The following is an 18,139-nucleotide window of genomic DNA, read 5'->3' as shown; positions in this document are numbered from 1 at the left end:
GGGTGGGGGGGTATCGACTTTAGATGGGCATGAGGTTTATTTTTGGGGTTATTGAAATGTACTGAAATTAGACTGAGCTGATGGTTGCACAATTCTGTAACTATACTACAAGTCACTGCCTTGTATACTTGAAATGGGTGAATTTTATGATATGTAAATTATACCTCAATAAAGCTATTTTGAAGAAAGAATTAAAAGGGCTTTCTTCATAGCCAGACAAATATCCAGAATTATAGACCTTTTACCCTCTCATATTTTTAAAGTAATTAATTACATCATATGTAATTTTTCATGAATGAAGATAAAACAAGGGAAATTTAAATTTAATGGAGAAGAAATATAAATTAGATTGTGTATGTTGCAGCTGACTGGAAGTTCCAAATGGAACTGGATATAACCATAAAGTCTGTCTGTGCCTTTATGACCGTCAGGTGCTGGGGACCGAGAATTCTGGCAGTCTAGGAGAAGTCAAAGGGTATCACCAGGGAGCACTGCGCACTTAAAAGACCCTGTACACTGCAGCAGCAGGAAAACCACAGTCCAAGTCTTCATTCTTCGGCTTGAAGTCATGTCATCACCATATGCTGTACACCAGAGTATTTATGGTCTGAATCACACATGGAGCCAGTCTTATCACAAGCAACCATGTTGTCTGCACCAACATAAGATAAAATTGTCCTAATGACAAGAGTGTATGGTTTGAATGCAGGTCTCCATGTACTGGATAGTTATACTTGGGCAAATGAAGCTTCATGTCATTTATGTTATTGTGGTGCTTACTTTATGGTGCAGCAAAGGCAGGCATCAATCTCATCTTTGCGTCTGATCCTAGGCAGATGGTGATGCTAGAAGGTTAATACTTAAGTTACTTTCCTATCGAAATGAAGGATAAGATCTTAGAGTTTGTGAAGTAGCAGTGCACTCTTCAATCTGTTTAAAACTGGAATGAAACATCATGTCTGTTATTTTAGTCCCATTCTGCTCCCACTGAGTAAGGTCACTGGGGGAGATCATTTCTAATATAATGATTTGTTAGACAGAACAATTATAATTCAAATAAAGAACTTATCACTGTGGGGGCTTCAATTCTGCCCATGAGATGGATAGGTTTCTTTGGCTGTGTGCTTATATACCAGGAGGGGTTTGCTAGGCTTTGGGAAAAAAAAAAAAAAAAAAGGCTTTGGGAGTTACCCTTAATGCCATCTTTCACTGTAAAGAGAATTGTTTTATCTTTAATAGTATCACCTGTTGGGGGGGGGAGGTGGGGGGATGTGTGACCCAGAGAACTGTTTAAGATATCTGTATTTCCCAAACCTGAAGCAGGAAAAGAATTCGGAAGAAATGGTTGGTTCCAGATAAACAGTTTGAAAATCACAGCACCAGAGAGACTAAAATGTTCGCTAAAAAAATTATAAGAAAATTGAGAGTTAACTGCTCTTAGTGATTTGTTTTAGACATTGTAAAACCTGCAACCAACTGCAACAACATCGCTGTCCTCAGGACATGGCAGATCACACGTGGTGTGTACACATACCTATGTGTATATGCTTCTTACCTAAATGGTTATACATATATATTTCCTGAAAAGTCTAGCAACTCCTTAAACTGGAGACAGCAAACGTGGCTCTTTCTAAAGGCCTAGGGAGGAATGAGCCATACATTTCAGACAGAACAACTTCGCAGCAAAATAATTTCAGAAAGCAGAGACTACACTGAAATAACAGTAGTTTCACATACACAGTGTTAAGGAAAGTGTGCTGGAGATGGAGGGCAAAAGTATTTATCTAACTACCTTAAAAATGTGTGCTTTGAGGATGTGATGTCCCAGTTCAATAGTCTGCTGTCGGTTTAGCTTTCCCTCTTGGCGGGAAAACCAGAAGGCAAGTAATGTGTGACCACTCCTGCAAATAAAGAGAGAAGAGAGTTATTTTTAGAAATTTTAATGCCACCAATTTTGCTTTGGGCAGGAAGACGGTTTAGATCAGTCATACCTCCAGCAAGCCTGTCTTATTTAACCAGTTTCTTGGGGAAGGACACCTGCTACTGGGCAAATAACGGATATTACAATATTCTTAGCTTTTACCAGTCCTTTACTCAAATCACATGTGTGAATATCACTAAATGTCACTTCGAGTTAGCTTACAACCATCCCACACACAGATGACATTAAAAGATTTTCATTTTTAGTCTCTGTCACCTCCTCTTATTTCACTCATGCTTTAAGTGACAGTGTTCCCCAGGGTCTCATTCTCGGTCTTATTCTGTTCCCTCTCTGGTTCCTCAGAGCCTCCACCACCACCTATATCCTGACAGCTCCTAAGTCTTTTTCTCCATCTAGACTTCTCTTCTCAGCCTCAGATGATTATACCCAACTGTCTACTGGATTTCTCCACCTAGAGGTCCCACAATACCTCACATTCAACATGTCCCAAACTGGATTAACCATCTCTTCCCCAAGTGAAATCTTCTGTGAACAGTATCTACCAGGCCTCTACCTTTTTGCCCCCACCCTAGGAGAGATAAGTACTTTCTCCTTGATGCCACTCTCATAGACTACATATACCCTAGGTGACCATTTACCACACTATCACATGCTGTCTCCTCCACTAGACTGTTTGCTGATGACAGCCGTTCCCCTTTATCTCCCTGCTAACAGATTCCCAATCTGTTCATGAAAGAGAAAGTCCTTTTTCTGCCTCTAGATGTTGTCTTATCTGACTATGATGCCCAGAATTACTGCAGCCCTCTTGGAATCACTTGGTCAGCTGGCCTGGGGACAAAGCCAACAGGTGGGCTAAACCAAGAGAACAGCAGAAAAGTAGAGCCTGAGCCCTGACTGTAGAGTATCCAAAGCTGCCCTAACTTGGGACTTCTTGTTATATGTAGTATGTGTCTTTATTGTTTAATCCATTTGAGTTGGAGTTTCCTGTTTCTTCTAGCTCAAAGCATCCTAATGATCAACTTCTTTAATTGTGAATGTAGGTATGTGTGTATATGTATGTATATATGTGTGTGTGATGTTGTTGTTGTTAGGTGCTGTCGAGTCGGTTCTGATTCATAGCGACCCTATGCACAACAGAATGAAACACTGCCTGGTCCTGAGCCATCCTTAAAATTGTTATGCCTGAGCTCATTGTTGCAGCCACTGTGTCAATCCACCTCCTTGAGGGTCTTCCTCTTTTCCCCTGACCCTGTACTCTGCCAAGCATGATGTCCTTTTCCAGGGACTGATCCCTCCTGACAACATGCCCAAAGTATGTAAGATATAGCCTCGCCATCCTTGCTTCTAAGGAGCATTCTGGTTGTACTTCTTCTAAGACAGATTTGTTCGCTCTTTCGGCAGTCCATGGTATATTCAATATTCTTTGCCAACACCACAATTCAAAGGCATCAATTCTTCCGTCTTCCTTATTCACTGTCCAGATTTCACATGCATATGATGCGACTGAAAATACCATGGCTTGGGTCAGGCGCACCTTAGTCTTCAAGATGACATCTTTGCTCTTCAACACTTTAAAGATGTCCTTTGGAGCAGATATGCCCAGTGCAACGCGTCTTTTGATTTCTTGACTGCTGCTTCCATGGCTGTTGATTGTAGATCCAAGTAAAATGAAATCCTTGACAACTTCAATCTTGTGTGATGTGTGTGTGTGTGTGTGTGTGTATGGGTTTTATATATACAGGGGTGTCTGTGCATTTCCATTTATGACAGAAATCCTGAATTACTTATAGTTCCTATAGTGCCTAAAACAGTGTATTGCATATAAAAATGCTGAAAAAAATTTTTTGGAAGCGAGAAAAGACAGGAAGGAAGAAAAGAAAGGACACTGGATCACCTTTGAGATCTATCTTCCTACTACATTTCCTATGGCCTATATGAATGTGGACGCTTAGAACTGTCTATTACCCACTAGGTGAGTGGTCAGCAGAGTTCTTTATGCCACTGGTAACACGACTCTTTTACTTCTTTCACTTGAAGTGTCACAGAAGAAGGAAGCAAAACCATCATTTCAGTTTGAAGACTAATGAGTTAATCAAACAGAAGGAAAAAGTAGCAAGTGAATGTTTGTTGCTGACGCTTCCTTGAAAGGAGGCCCAGTACTGGACAATTTTCTCTCAAGTTAAATCTGGTTACCCTGAGAGGTTCAACATTTGAAGAGACCTCACAGTGAAGTCTGAAAAACAAACACGTTCTTTATTTCTTCTTCGATTTTTGTTTTTAAGCTTCAGTGAAGAACCCCGGAGAAGAGGATACAGGATAGCTTCCATCCTACATAAGCGTCATCTCAGAGAGATTTCATTCCAATAAGATTTAAAAAATAAATTCTATCATTTTATATTCTTTGGCTTCATAGCATTTCTGAACTTTAGTGGATACTAGGTCACCTTGTTTAAATGGATAAGATAAACCATAACGGAAAGGAACTTGTTTAATTGGAAGAAATGTTTCGGACAAGAGTAGCCTGAACAGAATCATCAGTATCACGTAAAGGTCTGAGTTCAGGGTTGGTTAATGCTCACAAAATCTGAAAACTGCCACTAAACTTTTATTTATCTCTTGAAAGCTCAATTTAGTTGGTAAGATATTTTAACAAAACACAGGAAAGTTACAAGGTAATGAGAAGCATTTATAAAGTGCCCTATTCTGAAGGCCCCCAAATCCGATCAAGTTATTAACACTGAAATTATTGCAGCCTCTCTGGTGTAAGAATTATTACTTCTAGTGACTCATTCATGGCTGTACAGTAGCAACTGGAATGCCTGAAGACAGGCCTCTGATCCACTACCCATGCTTTCAGACATTAATGAGAGTCCATGCCTACTAGGATTGAAGTCAAAAGCTCATGTCTGACAAGGAAATGAATTTTCAGTTAGATACACAATTGCCTTTGCCCTAGTATTTTAATTTTACTACCATAACCAAGAAATCTTGGTAAGATATTTGCATTTCTCTACTACACATTTCAGCTAGCTATAGATGATAGTGATTGCTTTTGTTGTTGCTGATCAGGCATGCAAGAGAAACAGCAAGCAATACAAGTCTAGGACAAGATAAAGGTGACAAGTGTAATTCATTTTTCTTCTTGCATAAAAGCATATTGCATTATTCATAAAGAATGGTTCCAATCAGTTCAGTGGACTCTGAAAGCTTACTCTGTTTAGGACAAGGGTAATAGTAATTTCCATTATACGCTGGCATTTCCATTTGTACCCTACTGATTTGATAAAGGAAACCCTGGCGGTGTAGTGGTTAAGTGCTACAGCTGCTAGCCAAAAGGTTGGCAGTTTGAATCCACCAGGCACTCCTTGGTAACTCTATGGGGCAGTTCTATCCTGTCCTATCCAAAAAACCAAACCCACTGCCGTCGAGTCAATTCCGACTCATAGCAACCCTGTAGGACAGAGTAGAACTGCCCCACAGAGTTTCCAAGGAGCACCTGGCGGATCTGAACTGCCGACCTCTTGGTTAGCAGCTGTAGCACTTAACCACTACGCCACCAGGGTTTCCCCTTGTCCTATAAAAAAGTCCTATAGGATCTGATAAAATATGGTGCACTGGCTAACCTGTAGTCTGAATTGTTCTACTATACTTTTCTATATTTGTTTCTATTTCCCTTACCATTTGCTCACTCTTAAACCTTATTCATTTAGACTCTTATCCTCACCATTCTTTAAGATCCCCAGTGGCCTCTTAATTGACAAATAAGAGTGATTTTGTTTTAGCCTTTGATCTTTTTTCTTTTAGCTTCTTTCCCCCCCCCCCTTCAGCATCTCAGTATCCCAATAACCTACACTGCAGAAGCCTGATCAAAACTATGCTCAAAATTCTTCAATGGCTTTATATTTCCTCTGAGACATAATCTAAATACCTCAGCATGGTATTCAAAGGCTCTCCATAACTTATTCTAGCCTATTTGTCTGCCTTTAGCTCCTTACCTAGTACTTTCTATGTCGACAGAGTACTGTGTAGAGTTTCAAACATACTTTCCCTCTGTCTGGAATTCTCTTTCCCTCTTAATCAGGTAAACTATCGCTCATTCTTCAAGTTTCAGTTCACACCATCTCTTCTTTGAGGTGTTCCTGGTCCCCCTAGACAGACTCTGGGATTTTTTTTCCTTAGGTTTCTACTGTACTGGGTACACGTCTCTACACCTAACACAGGACAATCTAATTGTTTGCCTGTCAGTCTACCCACCTTGACGATAGAAGCCGTATTTTTTAATGTATGTACTCCTAGGCAACAGAAATACAATTTGTAGAATGAATGAATAAGTAATAATACCTTACGTTTGTCTACTACCTTATGGTTTTCAAACTACTTTAATATTTCTTTAGATTTTCACAAAAGCCCTGTACTACAGGCATGGCAGTAAATACTACCCTTAATCTTAGGGTGGAAAACTGACTGAGACTCAGAAAGGCTAAGGGAGAGATCCAAGCTCACATGGTTAGGAAGTAAAAGAGCTGGGATGAGAACCTAGGCTAGTTCTACTAAAACTTAGTTCCACTACCACCCTGACAAGATTAGCAACTTAGTTTTCATTTCTGAGCACACGTGTGAAAAAGTCCACCAATGTAAAGAACAATGTATTAATTTGTATAGTACAAACTCTGTATTCTTAACATAATTAAAACCAGCAACTGTTAATTCTGACATTTTTGATTGGCATTTTGAGAGACAGTAGGAAAGAAATAAAGTAGAGAGAGCCCTAGTCTGTGTGAGATGATTTTAGGCATGACTGAACAGAAGTATGTTTTCTGTCTATAATTAAAGATGATGGTAACTGAAATCAGCTTTAATGTGGGTTCAGATGTAGTTCCAAAGATCATGGGGGGTGGGAGGAGAAGAATGATTTCCACATAGCTTATATAATGAGATAAGCTTGTGGTTCAAAGTTACCTTGCAGATTTCCCTGTCTACATTCACAGTGCTCCCTCTTTATCTCTGAAATAAAGTAAAAGAGGCCTATGTTCAAATGCTAGTTCTGCCACTTCCAAGCTTTATAACCTTGGACAAGCATTTAACCTCTGTGTAAGGCAGGGATAGTAAGAGTTATCACACAGGACTGTGGTGAGAATTGAGACATACTAAGTGAAATGTATTTTATATTTATTTCCTTCACAATACTACACTAAAGGACTTAATGCTAACCACAAATGACTTTAAACATACAGGAAGATCACTGTATGCCCAAACAGGATGGGGTGAGATGACACATCCCAGCCCTAACTTGGATCCTTAACCCTCCAGACCCTACCCCACTACTTTTGCAACAAAAAGGGAAATCCATGGATCAAGGAGAAATTATTGGGGTATGGATGCCATTCACTGCCAGTCTACACACAAAAACTGGGTAGTGTAACTTCAGGCAGAGAGGGGGAATAAGAACAGAGCTAAATGGTCCCTTTGGTACACCGAAGAAGAATTGATGCATTTGAATTGTGGTGTTGGCAAAGAATACTGAATACCCCATGGACTGCCAAAAGGATGAACAAGTCTGTCTTGGAAGAAGTGCAGCCAGAATGTTCCTGAGAAGCAAGGAAGGAGAGGCTATATCTCACAAACTTTGGACTGACACAGTGGCTGTAACAATGGGCTCAAGCATACCAACAATTGCGGGGATGGTGCAGGGCCGGGCATTGTTTCATTCTGTTGTGCATAGGGTCCCTATGATTCAGAACTGACTTGATGGCACCTAACAACAACAACAACAACTGGTCCCTAAGAAATAACGTAAAGGTTAAGCTAATGAGAAGAATATAAATTTCTCAGCAGACCAGAGGTTTTTAGGAGGTTATTAATTCTTACATTCAAGGTATATTTGATTTTAGATATTTTAGGAGAGAAGCAATCACAGGCCAGAGTTGAGGATTCTTCCCCCAGCACTGTCCCTTCTAACTTCTCCTGGGTATATCTGCTTTGAGGAAAGGTAGAGAATGTGACATCCAGAATAGAGGGTAGATCCCACTTCCATTCTCATTTTCAGGCATCAGCAGCCCCTCTATATGATCACTGGAGACAAGTGATACTCACCCTTGGACAACTATGGATTACAAGGCAGTAAGGAGCTACCCTCGGATGATGACCCTGTACCTTTAGAGTTCAAATCTACGGGGTCTTTTAGAGAAAAACCCTTTTCTGATGCAAGAACCACTCTCTCTACTTAACAGTCTGGAAGTTGATAACTCTTGTTTTACACAAAATATCCAATGGCACTATGTTTGTTTTTCTAGTAGATTTTTCACTTAGCACTCCAGGGGGATAGCTAGTCTTAATGTTTCCATTTATAGTACTGAAACATGCTAATAAATGAACTCAAATATTTGTAGCATGCATATTTTCTCTATCATTCTAGTTATAGACACTAATGTGTTGTCATAAAGATTTCATTAGCACTTGTGATGACTAACTTGATATACAACACTTTAGTGTTTCAGAGAAACAATACCTAAGTGTTTTGATATTCTTTTCTGTGATGCTCAGATATGGTAGTGGTTTAGTTACAGTCAGCTGACAAGTACTTATACTCTAAAGCCTGCCTTACCTATCTATCTATATATGTATACACATGGACCAAAATAATGTGCGCTGCTATGGAATGGATATTATAGAAGTGAATATGGGGAATTATTTCGAAAGACCTAATAATACTAGAATTACAGCACAGAGATGGCTAGTTGCCTACAAAAAATTTGTGTTCCTTTCCACGGTCTAGAGTTGTTGCAAAGTAGCTACCTTGCAGGGATTATATTTCCTACATTCAAGTGGAGTCAGATGACTCAGTTCTGGCTAATGGAATGTTAGAGAAATTACAGTCAGCATTTCAGATCTGGCCCATAAAAGCTTGTGCTCCTTTACTTTGTCTTCCTCCATCGCCTGCTGAGGTCATCAAATATGACCCTTGGGAGCTGTGTATTAAAGATGGCAGAGCTTCCATTAGCCTGGGCCCCTGAAAGACTATGAGGAGATTGGACTTTATGTGAGTGAGAAATAAATTTTTATTATGGGAAATCACTGAAGTTTTGTGGTTTATTTCAGCAGTTAGTATTACCTTAAGTTAAACAAACAAATCAGTTTTCGAGGAATTGATAGTGGAGGGATGTATGAAAGGATGAATAATCGAAGAACCGAGGAAGTGCTTATACTAATGTCAATGAAAATATGTAGAAACTAAAACATATTTTTCTCATAAATTAGATATTTATAAACAAGCTGAAATTATTACACCTTACCACAAGATTGTTGAAGCAGATTCCCTGAGAATAGAGGAGACATCCCTGTTCTTTGTGACAGTACTAGGTCATTGCCTATCCCCACTATACCAACATAAAAGGCTCTCTATTATTAAAAAGGAGTCCTGGTGGCACAGTGGCTAAGAGCTCTAATGCTAACCAAAGGGCAGCACTTCGAATCCACCAGCCGCTCCTTGTAATGTTATAGGGGAATTCTACTCTGTCCATAGGGTTGCTATGAATTGGAATTGACCCAACGGCTATGGCTTTGGTTTGGTTTTTATTTTTAAAAACCATCACTCATCCTCAGCCAATATGAAATAACTTTTTAAAAGTTTACAAGACAGCTAATTGAAAGGATTCAAGCTGTGGCATCATCCACCGATTTCCTTCCATAACCTACCACTAATTAGGAACAGCCTAAAAAGCCCTCTCTAAAGGTGAAAGAGGGAAGCTGCTTTAAATTGGTGTTTCCCTTGAGCTACTAGAGGTTTTGGGACTTGCAAAAAAGTAATGAGCAAGATGATCTGATAAAGTGGTATTTTCAATAAGGTTAATTTCTCTGGGAAATTCAGATGATACCATCAGGTAATCATTGTTTAGGACATGAAGGAACTGTCAGTGCTCTTGCCAATAAACCCCTTTACCTCTGCCTCGCTTCCTGCCAGTTGTAATCAGACAAAGGTGACTCCTGGCCAGGCTCTTTGTATTTTCTGTAGCTCCTAAGTCTAGCAGAAACCAGTGTGGGAACTAAAAATACATGAGTTCCTAAAAGTTCAAAAAGGTTTCTTGTGGGTAGCTGTACCAATTTATATCTCTGGATAAGAAGGGATTTTAAATTGCCCTTCTGGTAGCCTGGTTTCCAGATCTCTTCATCCTTTGGTAGACTATTTCCTCTGTCTTGTATCTTAAGTCTCTTACTCTTTATTTGCTCATTCACCAATGTCTATAAACATGGTCAAGTCTTTCTTTTCCTTCACTGCTGAATTTTTGAGAAGTGTAGTCTATGTTAGTGGTCTTCAACTTTTCATTTCACATTTATTTTTACTTTATAAAAATCTGGCTTCTGTTGCCAACCATCATACACAGAGCACTCCGGGAAAAGCCACAAATGGCCCCCTAATCTTTACCTTTTTGCAGTACAAGATAATGGTGATCGTTCCCTCCTTGAAACTACCTTCTCTTTTGACTTCCCTGACATTACTTTCTCTTGTTTCTAACTCTAATACTACCCTTTAAAATTATTATTTAGCTCAATGTCTTAGTCACCTAGTGATGCTGTTAACAAATACCATAAGTAGATGGCTTTAACAAAGAGAATTTATTTCCTCCTAGTCTAGTAGGCTAGAAGTCCAAATTCAGGGTGCCAGCTCCAGGGGAACGCTTTCTCTCTGTACTCTCTGGAGGAAGGTCCTCGTTATCAGTCTTCCCTTGCTCTGGGAGCACCTCTGCGCCGTAGGAACCTCAGGTCCAAAGGACACGCTCTGCTCCTGGAGCTGCTTTCTTGGTGGTTATGAGGTCCCCCTTTTTGCTTCACCTTCCTTTTTATCTCTTGAGAGATAAAAGGTGGTGCAGGTCACACCCCAGGGAAAAACTCCCTTTACACTGGATCAGGGATGTGACCTGGGTAAGGTTGGTGTTACGATCCCACCGTAATCCTCTTTAACATAAAATTACAGTCACAAAATGGAGGACAACCACACAATACTGAGAATCATGGCCTAACCAAGTCTACACATATTTTTGGGGGACACGATTCAATCCATGACGCTCATCATTTTCTTCTAGCATTTAAATGTAACTATTCGGTCTTCATGCTTCTAAATTTCCTGCTGTATACTCTTAACTTGGGTGATCTAATTATTTAGTCCCATGGTTTCTACTGTTAGTTATTTGCTGATAACTCCCAAATCTATAAGCTTATGCCTTGAACTACTTTTTCTTCCTGTTTTTCAACATCACATTTCTAAATATATTCTGTTCATCTTTCCATGGAGACAATTCACTATGAACATGTCTAAAACAGAATTGATCTTCTCCCCAAAAGCCTGTCTTTCCTCCTCCCTTTGCTCATGTTCTAACTCCTCCTACATTTAGAATATACTATGTTAGTTAGTACAGCTTCTTGGATTATTTGCTCAGCATACAGAGTGAATAAGTATGGTGAAAGGATACAACCCTGACACACACCCTTCCTGATTTTACTCCACAGTATCCCCTTGTTCTGTTTGAAGAACTGCACTTGGTCTATGTACAGGTTCCAAATGAGCACAATTAAGTGTTCTGGAATTCCCATTCTTTGAAATGTTAGTCATAGTTTGCTATGATCCACATAGCTGAATGCCTCTGTGTAGTCAATAAAACACAGGTAAACATCTTTCTGGTATTCTCTGCTTTTAGCCAAGATCCATCTGACATCAGCAATGATATCCTTCATTCCATGTCCTCTTTTGAATCTGGTTTGAATTTCTTGCAGTTCCCTGTCTATGTACTCCTGCAATAGTTTTTGAATTATCTTCAGCAAATTTTACTGGTATCTGATATTAATGAGAATCATATAACCCGAGAAGCTGGACTATATGAAGAATGTGGCATCAGGACTGGAGAGGAAGACTCATTAACAACCTGTGATATGCAGATGACACAGCTTGTTTAGTAAGAGCGAAGAGGACTTAAAGCACTTACTGATGCAGATCAAAGACTACAGCCTTCCGTATGGATTACACTTCAACGTACAGGAAATAAAAATTCTCACAACTGGACCAATGAACAACATTATGATAAATGGAGAAAATACTGAAGTTGTCATGGATTTCATTTTACTTGGATCCACTGTCAACACCCATGGAAGCAGCAGTCAAGAAATCAAACAACGTACTGCATTGGGCAAATCTGCTCTAAAAAAGTGTTAAAAAGCAAAGATGTCACCTTGAGGATTAAGGTGTGCCTGACCCAAGTCATGGTATTTTCAACATGCATGTGAAAGCTGGACAATGCATAAGGAATACTGAAGAAAAACTGGTGCATTCGAATTACAGTGCTGGTAAAGAACATTGAACATGCCATGCACTGCCAGAAGAACAAACAAATCTGTCTTGGAGGAGGTATAGCCAGAATGCTGCTTAGAAGCAACAATGGCAAGATTTCACCTCATGTACTTAGGAGGGGCCAGTCCCTGGAGAAGGACAGCATGCTTGGTAAGCAGAAGGTCACTGAAAAAGAAGACGACCCTCAACGAGATGGACTGACACAGTAGCTGCAACAGTGGTCTCAAATACAGGAATGATCATAAGGATGGCGCAGGACCGGGCAGTGTTTTGTTCTGTTATACAAAGGGTCGCTATGAGTCGGAACCGACTTAATGGCACCTAATAACATTTTGGTTAGTAGTATCACTAGCCTCCATCATTCAAAATAAACTCTGAGTAATTCTTAATCCGTTCACCCTTACCTTCTACACACACACAAAAAAAAGACCATGGGCTTTTGGATATCTCTAAAATGACTCTCCCACATCTACCCTTTTTCACTATTCTCACATTTTAGGTGTTAGTATTATTTCTCAACTGGACTATTGCTATATACCTCATAACTACTATTCCAACCTGCAGTATCTCCTTTTCTTCAACCCATCTTTCATACACTACTTCCCAGAGTTGTCTTTCACATCATCAGAATTATCCAGTCATTGTCTCCTCCTGCTCACAAAGATATAGAGGCTTCCTAGTAGTTACGGAATAAATGGTAAAGTCTCAAACATGGCACTCAATGTTTTTCTTTTTTTTCCCCTACTAACACCGTCTGTCATTCTCTTTTTCTGACTATGCATGTTACCCTGTAATCATAGTTGCTCCCTGTTCCCCAAAGGCACATTCGTATCTTCACATTCTTCCTTGCTTTTGCTACTGTGATTACCTTTTCTTCTCTGTCTACAAGTGCTCTCCCATTCCTATGGCATTTAATGGAATCCAAATCATCCTTTATGGCTGAACTTGAATGTCACCTCTTCTGCAAAGTATTTCCTTTTTGTCTAGGTTTCCATGGTATTATTGTTGGTTGCTTGTATATCTGACTTCCCTTGAAGGATAATGGTTTTAGTGTCAGGGGGTGTCCTATGTTCCTCTAGTGCCTAGCACAATCCTTGGTATACAGTAGAAGCTCAATAAATGTTTCATGAATGAATACATGAGAAGCAGATGGGTATGAGGAAGAGAACACAAAGAACTCCCAGATCCACTTTCCAATTGCTACTCCACTTGGACTTGAATTGGCAGGTGCCTCTGTTGCCACTGTTTGAGTAAGTATTACTCAAATGTTAAGAACAGACTCGCATCTTAAAAATTCTGGCCTACAGTTAAGCTTTGGTAGTTGCTACTTTATAATCTGCTTGTTGCTATCAATTCTCAGCAAATGACAGCCACATGTCTTTGCAAAAATTCTTTCCTCTATCTTTAGCTTATGACCCAGTAACAGCTTTGGGATGTGCTTGTCATGGCTTTCTCCTGGAAGCTGAGTACAAAATACATTTCTAGTGACCCTGTCCTACTGTTTCATATTCAGTGTGGAAATGAAAGAACCTGATGGAAGCAGGCTATAAGTAGTAGACTATAAGCAGTACATGTCCAAGTCATACCTTTGTAGAAATGGGTGAGACAGCATTATTTCTTTGTAAATGTAGAATATGGATAGAAATTTGCTGCTTTGTCTCACAGCTTCCTACTGTCCTTCTATTCTTTTAATGCATCATTGGCCTTTGGAAAATGGACACCTCCCTCTGTCCCAACAATGAACTCTTTAGGCTCTCAGCAAGGACTCCACTGAATTGTCACAGCTTGAAACACCAACAGTAGGCATAGGAAGATTTATCACCTCTCTCTTGCTCCTTGTGTCCCTCAGCTCTTTGTGTTATCTCTAGTACAACATTCTACTTTGAATTACAGCTAGTTATAAATTTCTGTTAAAACTACTACCTGTAAGTCCTGGTAGACAGATCTATCTTACTTATATTTGTATCCCCTATTGTAATTAGCACAGCCTTGAATATTATTACTTAATAAATGTTCACTGAATGCTTGCTGAAATGCATGTCTTCTGAGGCATGGTAGGAGATAACAAAATGAACAAAAGATGCTGTTAAGCTGTGTAAAGAGTTTCTCGACTAATTTCAGTTACAAGCTTAAATTTATCATCCCTTTGTTCACTTATTAATTCATCATTACTAAGTGCTTATTGTGTGCCAGGCAATCTACTAATCATTATGAAGACAAAGGTGAGCAAGACAGAAAAGGTTACTGTCCGTACTGAACTCATTCACATTCCTGAGGGGAATAAGCAAGTATTCACATACAAAAAACCAAAACCAAACCCAGTGCCATTGAGTCGATACCGACTCATAGCAACCCTATAGGACAGAGTAGAACCGCCCCACAGAGTCTCCAAGGAGCGCCTGGCGGATTTGAACTGCCGACCCTTTGGCTGCAGCCGTAGCACTTAACCACTACACCACCAGGGTTTCCCATTCACATACAATAAATTCAATGACAGACTGTGGTTAAGTGTTGGAAAGGAAAGAAGAAAGTTGCTATGATAAAACCAGGAGGGACGAGGGCTTTGAACCGGTTAGGTCTAGTTCAAACCCCTGCTACGAATTTGCATTTCTAACAAGTTCCCAGGCGATGCTAATACTGCTGGTTAGGAACCAATTCTGAGAACCACTTGTAGAGCAGTGGTTCTCAATATTTATTATACATAAGAATCACCTGTGGGATCTTGTTAAAAAGTAGATACTAATTCAGTGTATCTGGAGTGGAAATGCAAATTTGCAGCAGGGGTTGGAACTGGAACTAACTGGTTGGAAGCCCAAGAAGAACTTACACAGATAAGGTGATAAGCAGTAGCCTCTCTGAGGAGGCGGCATTTAAACTGAAATCTAAAGGATAAAAGAGAGATCTTGCCACATGATGAGCCAGGGAAAATGAGCTCCAGATGGAGGGAACTGTTAAGTGCAAAGGCTCAGAGATGGAAAAGAGCTTAGGAAGTTCTAGGGATGGACTTGCAGACGGTCAATATGATCAGGGTAATGGGAAAAATGAATGACCTCCATTAAGGGAGGCAGCAGAAGTGATCTCTATAAATACAAGGCTTTGAAGAATATGGTTTTGATTTTATTCTAATTGCAAAAAGAAGCCATTGAAGGATTTTTAAGGAAGGTGCTGTTGTTAGGTGCCATCAAGTCAGCTCCAACTCACAGTGTATAACAGAACCAACCATCACCCAATCCTGTGTCATCCTCACAACCGTTGCCATGTTTGAGCCCAGTGTTGCAGGTGGCCACATTGTCTGATTTTTTTTTTTTTTTTTAAAGATCACCCTGGCTGCTGGCGGAGAATGTACTGGAGGAGGATAAGACTGTGCAAGTGGAAAGACCAATTAGGGGACTATTGTGGTAGTTCAGAGTCTCTGGTTGGTGCAAATGAACAACATGCTTGGCTGCTACCCAAAAGGTTGGAGGTTGGAGTCTACCCAGAGGTGACTCAGAGGAAAGGGTTGGTGATCTACTTCTGAAAAACCAGCCATTGAAAACCCTGTGGAGCACAGTTCTATTTTGACACATGTGGGCTTGCCCTGACTTGGAATCGACTCTACGACAATTTCTTAAAATTTAAATAACAGTCCATATGAGAGCCTAGGGTGCGGTTAGTAGAGATGGAAATAGTGGATTTTTACAAGAAAAACTTGGGCAGCAGACCCAATTGGATATGCTGATGGATACAGTGACGATAACTCTCACAGCCATGGGTCCTTACGGTTGAGAGGCTAGAAGGCTATTCGTGTTGATTTTACAAAACGTGGAGATCTATCTGCTTTAAAAAAAAAGTCTCTAGAGATGGCTTAGTGAGTTGCTCTACTCACAAAAAAAGAAAATATGCTGTCACATTCCACTAAATTGGTGATACCTCCTTCTGGTTGCTGTGTCATTAATCTCGGTTTGACAATCTAGGAAAGTCTGTGGGATTCTCATCTTTTAATTCAGTCAGTGTTGCTTCAGCTCTTCATTAACTGGACAATACAGCCTCTACTTCTTATGTCACTTTCATAAAAAAAATTCCCTTAATCATCTGCCTCACTTCCTCCCCATTTTAGATTTTTAGGTGAAGTTGTTTTAACCAGTATATTCTGAGCAACCTTCACCTTAAAAAAAAGTTACGTATATATTTATACTTATGAAGGAATATTAGCTTACTGTAGCAAAAACAAGCAATATAGGAAAGGATAAGCCCTTTCTGTGTTTGTATGATTCTTCTGCATGCATGCCAAGTCATGAAATGATGCCTTCTCCCCACCTTATCTGAAGCAGAACTAAAAGCAAAACCTGCTGCCGTCGAGTCGATTCTGACTCAGAGTGACGCTACAGTACAAACTGCCCCACCGGGTTTCCAAGGCTGTAATCTTTACAGAAGCGGACTGCCACATCTTTCTCCCTTGGAGTGCCTGGTGGGTTCGAAATGCCAGCTTTTCAGTTAACAGCTGAGTGCTTAACCATTGCACCACCAAGGCTCCTTATAAACAGAACTATTACTCTGTGTATTTATTGACCTAGCAAATTTTTTTATGTCAGTAAGAATAAGTAGGGGAAGAATGATAATTACCATACTTTTCCAAACTTCATTTTTGATTTGGAAAAGGAAAAAAAAAATTTCTGCTCATCTTCTGATGGTATGAGAGCTTTAACGATGGGAACAATTTGTCTATTTGACTAACAGGTGTGGGTTCTGTGATTTATGCTGAGAGAAAACAAATTTGTAAAGTTGGAGGACATTCATGTACAAGTTCTAAAATCCACATTAGACTTCATGTAATTTCACCCTTGTATCATACAACAAAACCATGACTTGGGTTACTAGGCTAATACTTAAAATTTAAGTTTCAAATGATTTTTAATGGCAACAGAGGATTAGAAACTGGATCAAATAAGAAAAAAATATTCATTGGCAAATAAGACAAATAGCCATTAATGTTACATATCAATGAACTCTCTCCCTGGAAGTCATACATTCAAATCATGATGTCAGAGGGTTGACTTCTCCTTAGTTACAGAAAAGAATTAGAAGTGAAGCAGATCTAGATGCTAAGCAAAGACTGTTTCTGTTGTTATTTGTCATCCAGATGATTCCGAATTGAGATTAACCAAAAACCAAATCTGCCGCAGGTGAGACAATTCCAACTCATAGTGACCCTATAGGACAGAGCAGAACTGCCCCATAGGGTTTCTAAGGCTGTCATCTTTATGAAAGCAGACTGCCAAATCTTTCTTCCATGAAGCAGCTAGTGGGTTTGAACCACCGACTTCCTGGTTAGCAGCCAAGTACTTTAATCACTGTGCCACCAGGGCTCCTGAACAGAGATTAAAAAAAAAAAAAAAACCCAAACCCATTGCCATTGAGTCGATTCCGACTCAGAGTGACCCTATAGGACAGAGGAGAACTGCCCTGTAGGGTTTCCAAGGAGCAGCTGGTAGATTTGACGGCAGACCTTTGGGCTAGCAGTTGAGCTCTTAACTACTGCACCACCAGGTCTCTGAAGAGAGATTCCAAAAAAAACCCAAATCCATTTCCATCTAGTTGATTGAGACTCCTAGCAACCCTATAGGACAGAGTAGAACTGCCTCATAGAGTTTCCAAGGAGCGGCTGGTAGATTCCAGCTGCAGACCTTTTGGTTAGCAGCTGAATGCTTAACCACTGTGCCACTAGGGCTCTGAACAGAGATTAGGGAGGTAATATTTCTAGGAAGGTTAAGAGTCCCTGGGTGGTGCAAATGGTTAAACACTCGACTACTAGCTGAAAGGCTGGCGGCTGGAACCCACCCAGAGGGCTCCTCAGAAGACAGGCCTGGCGATCTGCTTCT

At 40.0% G+C, this 18,139-nt stretch overlaps 1 protein-coding gene across 7 annotated transcripts in view; it reads right to left on the bottom strand.

Annotated features, from left to right (window-relative positions):
* The window catches only part of TANC2 (tetratricopeptide repeat, ankyrin repeat and coiled-coil containing 2), a 381,836-nt gene that overhangs the window by 66,321 nt on the left and 297,376 nt on the right, over window positions 1-18,139 (bottom strand). For all 7 annotated transcript variants that reach the window (XM_049860883.1, XM_049860882.1, XM_049860884.1 and 4 more), the window contains one exon: window positions 1,793-1,901. In XM_049860883.1, the coding sequence (XP_049716840.1) occupies window positions 1,793-1,901 (109 nt within the window). The remainder of the gene's footprint in view (window positions 1-1,792; window positions 1,902-18,139) is intronic.

The sequence above is a fragment of the Elephas maximus genome, chromosome 19, assembly GCF_024166365.1.
Source record: "Elephas maximus indicus isolate mEleMax1 chromosome 19, mEleMax1 primary haplotype, whole genome shotgun sequence".
NCBI lineage: Eukaryota > Metazoa > Chordata > Mammalia > Proboscidea > Elephantidae > Elephas > Elephas maximus.
This window is presented reverse-complemented; position numbering and strand designations above follow the sequence as displayed.